General features: G+C 40.4%; 1 protein-coding gene across 1 annotated transcript; it reads right to left on the bottom strand.

Annotated features, from left to right (window-relative positions):
* Positions 1 to 4,463: 4,463 nt before the first annotated feature.
* UQCRB (ubiquinol-cytochrome c reductase binding protein) lies at positions 4,464 to 9,487 on the bottom strand. Its single transcript, XM_019718404.3, has 4 exons — positions 9,347 to 9,487; positions 7,120 to 7,191; positions 5,833 to 5,999; positions 4,464 to 4,672 (listed from the first exon to the last, which is right to left on the bottom strand). The coding sequence occupies exons 1-4, from the start codon at positions 9,363 to 9,365 to the stop codon at positions 4,595 to 4,597; spliced, it is 336 nt and encodes a 111-aa protein (XP_019573963.1). The 5' UTR covers positions 9,366 to 9,487; the 3' UTR covers positions 4,464 to 4,594.
* Between the last annotated feature and the right edge of the window lie 2,195 nt (positions 9,488 to 11,682).

The following is an 11,682-nucleotide window of genomic DNA, read 5'->3' as shown; positions in this document are numbered from 1 at the left end:
GCTGTGGGAGAGGGAAGAACTCGGACTGCTAGAGCTCTGTTTATGGCCCACAGGGTTGGGGGACAGCATATAACACAGCTGAACCCAACGCTCACGGCAGAGACCTCGGAGAAAAGACTGAGGGAAGAAGGCTGAAAATCGTGGTTTAAGCCCTCACTGCTGAGCAGAGAACAGAAGCCTTAGGCATTGAAACGAGCCAACCCCTCCCTACCCTCCCAGAGCTCACCCCGCCCCCACCTGCCCGGTGCTAGAAACAGAACAGTAACAGTGTCAGATCAAAAAACAGAATATTTGCTGTTCTGAGAACTGTGGACCGCAGACACACATTCACAGACCAACTAGTTCCGGCAAAAAGGAGGGAGCTGTGGAAGCAGGACGGGCTGTGGTGGTGGTTGCTGCCATTGCTCTGGGCCACCTCTCACAACTCACCCCGTCACTGGCCCCACCTATATGGGCGGATCCCTGAAGGAGTAACCAGAACTGCTGAAACACATGGGAACTGAATCTGGTGCAGGATGAGCTTTGGAACTTCAAAAGCTCTCCGCATACCCACACAGACACTGTGCCCTGTGACCCAGGCAAACTACTAACAGAGGAGAAGCCTGTCTCCAAGGGAATCCCCCCATTGTGTAAGAAGCTTGAAGAGTGCAGAGAAAACATAGCACTACTGTGTGAGAGAGAAAAAATGGCTGCAGTTGGAGAGAAAATAAAACATTCTAACAATAAGTACTGGAAAACAAAAGAAAGACCTCTTCCTATCAACCTGTTGCAGAAGCCACTCCTGTAGATGTCTAGGAAGAGAAATAATAAATCAGTAATTGCCATGAATAACCAAGGCAACAAGACAGTTCAGAGAGAAAGTGAAAAGTCTCCAGGAAAGGAACTTAAAGATATGAAAATATGTGACTTAAATGACAGAAATCAAGATTGCAGTTCTGAAAAAACTCAACGAGATGCAAGAAAACACAGAAAGGCAGTTTAATGAACTCAGAAACACAATCAAAGAACAACATGAGCATTTTATGAAAGACATTGAAATTTTAAAACAGAACAGAATTTAAAAATAGAATTTCTGGAGATTAAGAACTCAATAGAAGAAATTAAGAATGAAACAGGCAGCTTAGGTATTCGAGTTGAACAGATGGAGGAACAAATCAATGACATCGAAGATAGAAACCTGGAAATGACACAGACAGAAAAAAGGAGACTTGAGACTTAAAAGAAATTAAAGAACTCTACAAGAACTTTATGACTCCATCAGAAAGTGCAATATAAGAATAATGGGGGGCCGGCCCGGTGGCTCAGGCGGTTGGAGCTCCATGCTCCTAACTCCGAAGGCTGCCAGTTCAATTCCCACATGGGCCAGTGGGCTCTCAACCACAAGGTTGCCAATTCAATTCCTCGAGTCCCGCAAGGGATGGTGGGCTCCGCCTCCTGCAACTAAGATTGAACATGGCACCTTGAGCTGAGCTGCCTCCCAGATGGCTCAGTTGGTTGGAGCATGGGCTCTCAACCACAAGGTTGTTGGTTCGACTCCAACAAGGGATGGTGGGCTGTGCCCCCTACAACTAGCAATGGCAACTGGACCAGGAGCTAAGCTAAGCTGCGCCCTCCACAACTAAGATTGAAAGGACAACAACTTGACTTGCTAAAAAGTCCTGGAAGTACACAGTGTTTCCCAATAAAGTCCTGTTCCCCTTCCCCAATAAAAGCTTTAAAAAAGAAAAAAGAAAAAAGGAGTAATGAGCATACCAGCAGGGGAAGAGAGAACAGAGAATATATTCAATCAAATTGTCAATGAGAACTCCCCAAACTTGTGGACAGAACTGGATCCTCCAATCCAAGAAGCAAATAGAACACCTAATTACCTCAATCCCAACAGGCCTTCTCCAAGGCACATTGTATTGAAGCTGTCTAAAATCAACGACAAAGAAAGATTCCTCAAGGCAGCCAGGGAAAAGAAGACGGTAACCTACAAAGGAAAGCCCATTAGATTATCCTCAGATTTTTCAGCAGAAACTCTACAAGCCAGGAGGGAGTGGAACCAGATACTCAAACTATTGAAAGAGAGAAATTATGAGCCAAGAATAATATATCCAGCAAAGATATTCTTTAGATATGAAGGAGGAATAAAGACCTTTCCAGACATACAGAAGCTGAGGGAATTTTCTAATACACGACCTGCACTACAAGAAATACTAAAGGAGGCTATTCATCCACCATCAACAGGGACAATTTGTGGCAAACAAAACATAAAAAGGGGGAGAGTAAAGGCCTGAACCAGAATATGGGAATGCAGAATGTAAGCATGCTGAAGAAAATGGAATATTCTAAATATCAAACTTTCTTTTACATAAACTTAAGGGTAACCACTAAAACAAATCCATAAGTGAAATACATAGTGTAATAAAGAAACAGAGGGAAACATCATAGAATACCATCACACAGAAATAATAGACAACAGCACAAAGGCAAAGAAACAATAGAGACACAGCCTTACCAGGAAACTAAAGATAGAATGACAGGAAATCCTCACATATCAATAATCACCTTAAATGTAAATGGACTGAACTCACCAATTAAAAGGCATAGAGTACCAGATTGGATCAAAAAACGAAACCCAACCATATGCTGTCTCAGAGACACATGTCAGCTACAAGGACAAGCATAGACTCAAAGTGAAAGGGTGGAAATTGACACTCCAAGAAAATGGTATCCAAACAAAATCAGGTGTATCCATACTGATATCAGATGAAAGACTTCAGGGTGAAAAAGGTAACAAGAGACAAAGATGGACATTTCATAATGGTAAAGGGGACTAGACAACAAGAAGACATAACAGTCATCAATATTTATGCCCCCAATCAGGGAGCACCAAAATATACCAAGCAACTACTAACAGAAGTAAAGGGAGAAATTGACCAAAACAAAATTATACTAGGGGACTTAAATACATCATTGACAGCTATGGATAGATCGTCCAAACAGAAAATAATGAAATAACAGCCCTAAATGACATGTTAGATGAAATGGACATAACTGACATATACAGAGCACTTCATCCTAAAACATCAGACTATATATTTTTTTCTAGTGTACATGGAACATTCTCAAGGATAGACCATATATTGGGACATAAAATCAGCTTCAGCAAATTTAAGAAGATTGAAATCATACCAAGCATATTCTTTGACAAATAGTAAAGTGTTGGAGAGGCTGTGGAGAAAAAGGAACCTTCATACACTGTTGGTGGGAATGCAGACTGGTGCAGCCATTATGGAAGGCAGTGTGGAGGTTCCTCAAAAAATTACGAACAGAATTACCATATGACCCAGCAATCCCTCTCCTGGGTATCTACCCCAAAAATCTGAAAACATTTATATATAGACACGTGTGCTCCAATGTTCATTGTAGCTTTATTTACGGTGGCTAAGACATGTATACAACCAAAATGTCCTCCGATAGATGAATGGATAAAGAAGTTGTGGTACAGATACACAATGGAATACTATTCGGTGGTAAGAAAAGATGATATAGGAACATTTGTGACAACATGGCTGGATCTTGAGACTATAATGCTAAGTGAAATAAGTCAGACAGATAAAGCAGAGAACCATGATTTCACTGATATGTGGTATATAAACCCAAAACAACAAAACAAGACAAACAAATGAGAACCAAAAACTCATAGACACAGACAACAGTTTAGTGGTTACCACAGGATAAGGGGTACGGGGGTGGGAGATGAGGGTAAAGGGGATCAAATATATGGTTATGGAAGGAGAACTGACTCTGGATGGTGAACACACAATTGGATTTATAGATGATGTAATGCAGAATTGTACACCTGAAATCTATGTAAATTTACAAATTTTCACCGCAATAAACTTAAAAAAAAAAAAATTTTCAACTACTTCCAAAAATAAAAATAAAATAGATAATTATGGGTCAATACCCTGATGAACATAGGTGCAAAAAACCCTACAACATATCAACAAATGGTATTCAGCAATACATTTAAAAGATCAGCTACCATGATCATGTGGGATTTATTGCTGGGAGCAAGGTTGGTTCAATATCTACAAATCAATTAATGTGATACATCACATAAACAAAGTGAAAGATGGAAACAGTATGATCACGTCAAGATTCAGAAAAAGCATTTGACAAAATCCAGCATCCATTTATGATAAAACCTCTCAGTAGAGTGGGAAAAGAGGGAACATACCTCAACATAATAAATGTTGAGTACAGCATAAGGAATATAGTCAATAATATTGTAATAACTATGTATGGTGTCAGGTGGGTACTAGACTTATGGGGAAATCACTTCATAAGTTATATAAAGGTCTAACCACTATGCTGTACACCTGAAACTAATATAACATTGAATGTCAAGTGTAATTGAAAAACGAAAAAGAAAATTAGAAAAGAATAAGGTTTAGAATTCAAAAACTCCAACAAAAATTATAATAGACATTTATTTAAAGTAATACATTTGCAGCCCAGATAATTCTAAATTGTACATTTCAGAGTTATACAACATCATAAAAATACTTTGAGGATAGCTGCTCCAAACATTTCCATTACATGATTATTTCTTTGCCCATTCTTCTCTCTCTTTTCTTTCCCGAATAACCTCTTTCAGATAGGGTTCAAGGTAGAATTTATCCTAAAGAACGAATAAAAGAAAAATATCACATGCCACCATCATATACTGATATATCTTAAATACTCAATAGGTTTTAAACATCAGAAGAAATGCATCAAAACTAATTTCCAGGGCTGGCCTGTGGCTCAGGTGGTTGGAGTGCCATGCTCCTAACGCCAGAGGTCGCTGGTTCGATTCTCACATACTCCAGTGAAATGCGCCCTCTACAGCTAACATTGTGAACAACAGCTCTCCCTGGAGCTGAGCTGTCGTGAGCAGCCAGAGGTTGGCATGAGCTGCTGTGTGCTGCTGCAGACTGCTGCGTGCTGCCATGGGCTATCGTGTGCTGCCATGAGTGGCTGGTGGCCAGCGTGAGTGGCTGGCGGCCAGCGTGAGTGGCCAGCAGCCATGGTGAGCAGCCAGCAGCCAGTGAGAGCTGCCATGAGCTGCTGTGAGTGGCCCACCGACGGCAGACGACCGACTGCCTCAGCCGGGGAGAGCGCAAGGTTCATGATACCAGCATGGGCCAGGGATCTGTGTCCTACACAACTAGACTGAGAAACAACAGCTTGAATCGAAGTGAGGTGGGGAGGTGGAAGAAAGGGGGAAAAAATATTTAATTTCCAACTTAAGAAAAAATATTCTCAAGCAAAGAACTATCTGCCTTTCTAAAATGTAAAAACCCATAAATTGGTTGCTTTGATAGGTTATGAGAGGAAAGTCTGAAAGAAAAAAAAAAAATGAGAGTCTACAAGCTTTTGCCTAGTTTCAATGCAGTTCAAGGGGCAGGGTTTGCTTCACAGAATCCTTCCTGGGAGCTAGAGGGCCAATCAGTGGGCTGATTACATGAACACCACCATTTTTTCACCTGAACAGGAAGCAGAGTGGAGAGGGAGAACAACAACAGCCTGGGAGGCAGAAGACCCAGATTCTAGTCCCTGGATCTCTATATTAGAGACTTGCTTAGTAATTTTGGAATAGTCTCTTTACCTTTAAATCTCAATGTGTCTGTCTCTAAATTGGAAGTAACATTTGCTCTATTAACCTCACCATATTAATGTAAGGATATTTATTTGTTGCAGCTTTACGAACTCCAAAGTGCTACACAAATGAATGTCTTTCTGTTTGTAATACTCAATCCTTAATAGCCAACATTGTTAGATACAAAGAAGCTGTTCTACCTCCTCATATTTCGTCCACTGCTCTTTAGGCAAGATCTGCTGCCTCATGGTCAGGTCCAATGCTCTCTTGATTCGAAACACCCTGTCATTATACAAGTTCTCAGGAAGCCTTCTTATTGCTTCTTTTACATCTTCATCCACATGTATTGTATCATCGCGCATTAACCCTGTGATAGAAAACCAGAGAGTTTGGGGTTGCCAGATGGCTCAGTTGGTTAGAGCACGAGCTCTTCACAACAAGGTTGCTGGTTCAATTCCCACATTGGAAAGTGGGCTGCGCCCCCTGCAACTAAAGATTGAAAACGGTGACTGGATTTGAAGCTGAGCTGCGCCCTCCACAACTAGACTGAAGGACAGTGACTTGACTTGGAGCTGATGAGCCCTTGCAGAACACACTGTTCCTCAACATTCCCCAATAAAATAAAATAAAAAAGAGAAAATAAAAACAAAATACAAAACAAGAGAGTTGTACCGAGTATGTATCTCAAAAATCAGGAATTAGAAAAAAAATAAGTAAAATATGTTTATGATTTATAAATTTAAGATGGGTGAATATCAAAAGTTAGGTATGATGAAATTCAATGTATTTCATACATAATAATGGGTTACTTTAATAGGTTATTTCTAAAATGGTACTGTGGAAACAATGTATGAGCTTTTTAAAATCCACTGCCACAAAATTCACTTTACTAAAACAATTTTTAAAATATTTAAAATGTTTACCTTGTTTTTAAACACACATCAATAAACCACATCTCTACTGTCTTATACTTTAAATCCGAGATCAAGGTATTAAAGAAACTTAAAATAAAATTGTACCAAGGAACCAGTAACATTTAATGATGCTTCCATCAAGCTTCAGCAACAAAAAATAAAATTCATGGCAAATTATAAAGTTCTAAAACAGTCAGGCATCAGATGACTGTAAAGATGTCAGACAATTTAAATATTTGAAAAAAACCTCTACTTTCAAAGTTCATATAACTTAAATTTTAAAATACTTGGGAGAGGGAGTGTATAATAAGAATCATGTCCAGTTATCATATTTCAAGAACATAAATTATTTCTATCTCAAACATTTGAGAAGATATCATCCCTCTCCTCAAAATAATAAAAAGAAAATGGCTGTGATTTAACATAACAATTAAAATGTGACCTAATTTTAAAATCTTCTAAAGTACACAAGTACAATTAGTTAAAGTTACTTTTATGGACACAATAACTCTTGCAAAAGCGCTCCTCTCAGAAAAAGCAAAAAAACAAAAACAGAAGAAAGCAGATACTCACCCAGTTTATTGAACCCTGCGGCATTGTAATACCATTTTCGAATACCCTCTAGCCACCGGCTTGATGCTGCAACTGATATTGTCACACTGTTAGTTGCTACAATTCACTTATATTTAAAATGAAGACATTGATAGGTAAGCAATCACTATTCTTATAGTTACTCTGTTAGAGAATGCAAACACAGGAAGGAATTTCCTTTGAAAAGCATATACTCTATATATTGTAGATAAAAAGTTCTTATTTTATCTATGAGCAAAAGTCACTGCACGTAAAAACTTGGGTAAGTCATGGGAAAAAAAAGTAAACTCAAACATCTAATGGACAGGTACAATTATTGCCACTCAAGCCTCTCAAATTCAAGCATGCCATCTTTTTATGACCCCCACCACTAACAAATTAAAGGGGTAGAGTTGGGGAAAGGAACTCGGAACTTCTCCATCATTCATTGTTGCAGAAGTAGATTACAAGAAATAGTGTAAACTTTTCAAGGGAGTAGAGCTGTATGAAAAGAAAATTTCAGGAAAATGATTTCAGGATAGGCTGGCAGGTCTAAATGACCCTCATCCTCCAAAATTTTTATTCTGCATTACCTGTTTTACACTTGGCTATCCTCTTTATATGTTTTTTCTGGGAGGATTTTGATACCATTGGTTAGTCATTTAATATTAATATGAAATAGCAAAAGAACTCTATTTCCCTCCTCCCAAGCAGCTAACTTCCCACCAAGGGAATACATATTTGAAAACGGATGAGGAGAAAGAGGTAATGTTAAAACTCTTTAGGGCATAGGACTGAACCTGATAGGGTAGCCCAGTAGTTGCTAAGGGCAACAGCATAGTGACTAATGTTTAAAGGAGAGATGTATTACAGAAGGGGAGGTAGAGCAAGTTTAACATTTCCTTTAAATTTTTGTCTAGGGCTAGCCCCTTACAGAGGAAGGAAAAAGCAAACACTTCTCCTCACCCCTACTCCTTAGTACATCACAGATTACAAGACTTTGGTAAATGTCCTCTGAAATTAAGCACCACATATAATATTGCTTCTAGCAAAACAAGTATCAAAAGAGCCAAGAGTCTACAAACATACTTATAGAAGTCAAATGAATTGTAAATATATTTACCAGTGATGATGATAGTAATATTCACTGAATACTTATTTTGTGCCAAGCACTATCCTATTTGCTTTACTCACATTAGCTCGGTTTACTTACAGCACACCTGTCCTTGCAGACGGGGAACAAGGCTTACAGAGGTCATCCCAGCCAAGATCAAAGTCAGCTAGTGATAGAGTTGAGACCAGGCCTATCTAGTTCCATACACTGCATAGAGGCAGAGTGCCTTCAATATTTGTAAAGTTAATTAAATAATGAATTCTTAAGAGTCTCCCCCACCCCAAAAAGTTCAATGTCATTTAAGTTAATGAATTTTTCTGGCAATCTGCTGTTTCTTAATAGCTTCACAATTGCTGGGGGCAGGGAGAAAGGGTTTAGAAAGCTACTCCAATTTATACCGACAGAGGGCAGAGACTGGCAAAAATGATGCTCACGTTCTGTTTGAAATATTCCGGCAATTTCTGCATTCTATTCAATATTTGTTCTACTGCCTACAAAAAAATACAAATTTCTCCAAGTCTACAAATCAATCTGACGTTCCAGATAAGGTTAACCTGAAGATCTGCTGTAACCCTTGCTCAGCTACCCCTAATTCCCAGTTTGAGAAGCGCCTAGGGATGGAATGAGGTTTCCAATCCTATATCCGCCGGTCACTTTGCCTCCTTATCAGCGTAAAAGGTAACCTAATATCCCCCTCGTCGAGCTGGCACAACTCATCGCGTTAATGCAGATGACAGCGCTCGGCTCACAGTAAGCACCCAGTTCGTTTTGGCTGGAAGTCACCCACTAATTACGTATCTCCTTGTGCCCTTGAACTCTTCTAAGGCCCAGCGGAAGGACTGCCGAACACAGGCAGCTGGAACGCCAGGGCTGTCGGAGCCACCACCCGCACCTTTACCAACAGTAGGTCCACATCCCAACCCCTAGGCGAGCCTGGCGTGGGGAGAGCAAGGGAGAGGGGAAAAGGGGTCCTTTAGGCTGGACTGAAACCACCGCTTTCCGTTACGCCGCAAAGCTGGCCAATTAGAGGGAGCAGAGGAAGAGAACCAAGTTGCTGCAAAAATAAAAGGTTGAGGGCAGCATTGCCCACCAAATAGGAGGACATCAGTTACTTACCAGCAGGCCTGCTCGCCATTTTGGCCCGTGAACGAAGCGTTGCCTACCGGGTAAGTCCTTGAGGGCGCTCTGGGCCCAGTGCGCAGGCGCCTCAGGTCGCCTGCGCCGGCGCAGTTCTGACGGCCTACGTTCGGCACCTGTCCTGCTTGCCTCGCCGGAGTTCTATCAACCGAGTAGGCTGGGCATTTTGCGCGCCCGGTTCCAAGAAGCATTCCCATCATGTGACGTGATGGGAAAAACCTTAGACCAGGAATTAGGAAACCGGGACTATATCCTGGGTTCTGTTACTGATGAGCTGTGAGAGGTTGGGCAGTATTAATTGCACCCTTGTGCCTAAAAAACACGCTAAGCGTTTTATGGGCATATTAAATTTAATTCTCAAATTTAATTCTAATTCTTAAGTACTATGATTATCCTCCTTGGAGAGAGGAAGAAACTGAGACTCAGAAAGGTTGGGTAAATTGTCCAAGGACGCACAGCTAGGAAGGACCCAGGTTCCTCTTCCAGAATCTGAGAATTCAGATAAAACTTTGGGACTCCTTAATTCTAAGGCCATAGGCTACACTAATCCAGGATACACTAACCCTCTCTGGCCTTCAGTTTCTCCAGCTGAAGATCTACTTCCAGCCATTTTAGTGGAAGGTTAAAGATCAGTTCAGGAAAAAAATTATTAAATCTAAGACACATAGAAGAATGTGCGTGCAAATAACGTAACAGCAAGTACAGTTTTAAGGTCTCAGTTCCAACATGTTAAGTCTAAGGTGTAAAAAACTAGGGACAGAAAACAAGAGACTAAGTATGATTGATGCTTATTCAGTTACTGAACTTCTACCATCATTACTGTCTTGGTCAGCTCAGGCTTCCATAACAAAATACCACAGATTAGGAAACTTAAAAAACACAGGTTTATTTTCTCACAGTTCTGGAGGCTAGAGGCCTAAGATCAAGGTACCAGCATGGTCAGTTTCAGGTGAGGGCTCCTTCCCCATGGCTTCTAGAGGGCTGTCCTCACATGGCAGGGAAAGAGCAAGTTGTTTTGTGTTTCTTCTCATAAGGGCACTAATCCCATCATGGGGACCCCACCATTATGACCTCATCTAACCCTAATTATCTCCCAAAGGCCCCATCTCCAAATGCTATCACTTTGGGGTTAAGAGTTTCAACTTAGAAATTTGGGGGGGGGGAGGGGGACACAATTCAGTCCATAGTAACTACCCACCAATATCTTTTGTTTACTTTGGTCTTAAGCTGAGAGCTGGGACAGAACTCTATCTCACTGTAAGTTCAAAAGGTTAGATTTAATGGTCTTAGTCACATTCTAGTTCTAAAATTCTGTTGCCTTCTTCCTTTCTCCTTCTCTGTGCTGCCATAATATCTCACATTAGTCAGTTCTGGATGCGTAACTAAATGAATGCATACATTAATGATGAATGGTTGCTCCCAGACTACCCTAGTGAAAGTGAAGTCTGAAAAATGTGAAGAAATGCAATACATTTGTATGTTGGCATATTGCCTTATAAATTCTCAGTAAACTCTTCTCTTTTCCTCCTTACCCTTTAAGTTTCAGCTTATTGGTTATAGGGAGAAGGTGCAATAGAATGAAGAGCTTGTCAAAGGATCAGATACCCAATACTGTCACAAAATCCAGCTCCTATAGGTATTAAGCCTAGAGAACCTGGATGTTTGCTGGTAGTCATTAGTGTTGATTCAAAAATGATTTTTGGTTTCCCTCCTGACACATGGTAGGATTGCACTTCTATGCCCCCTTAAAGCTAGGCATGGCCATGTGACACTTTGGCAAAGAAAAGTGTTTTTTAAGACCAATTCTCCACATTCCTCTCTTCCATACTGATTAAACCCAATATGGTGGCGGCTCCCTCACCCTCTATCAGTAAAGATGTGAAGCAGTGTTTTTGGTTCCTAGTTGGACATGTATGAGATGAAAACGTGTAGTTTTAAATCATTTGGTGTTTTAGGACTATTCAGTATAGAAGCACAGCTTAGCCTGTTCTGGCTAAGATTAGTAGGTTGTTAGTAAAAGCAACATGAGGTTCTGAGCCATAGAAAGACCAGGCAATGGTTCCATGCCTTGTCTCCCAGTTGTACTTTCTTCCTTCCTTCCTGTTTATTGATCTCATCCAGTAGAGAACTCCATGAAGGCACATATCTATGCCACACTCACCACGGTATTCTAGGAACTCAAATGTAGAGGGAATGAGTAAAATCTGTAACAGGAAGGCCTTCACCAATTACAAATTGTTTCTCATGAGGTTTCAGGACATCTAGCACACAACAAAATACTGGTGCACAACAAAGTACCCCTGAAGTTAGTTTAA

This window comes from Rhinolophus sinicus, chromosome 6 (genome assembly GCF_057876585.1).
Source record: "Rhinolophus sinicus isolate RSI-liver-muscle chromosome 6, RSI-T2T, whole genome shotgun sequence".
In the NCBI taxonomy this organism is placed as follows: Eukaryota; Metazoa; Chordata; class Mammalia; order Chiroptera; family Rhinolophidae; genus Rhinolophus; species Rhinolophus sinicus.
Note: the sequence above shows the minus strand (reverse complement) of the source record. Positions and strands in the feature narration are given on the sequence as shown.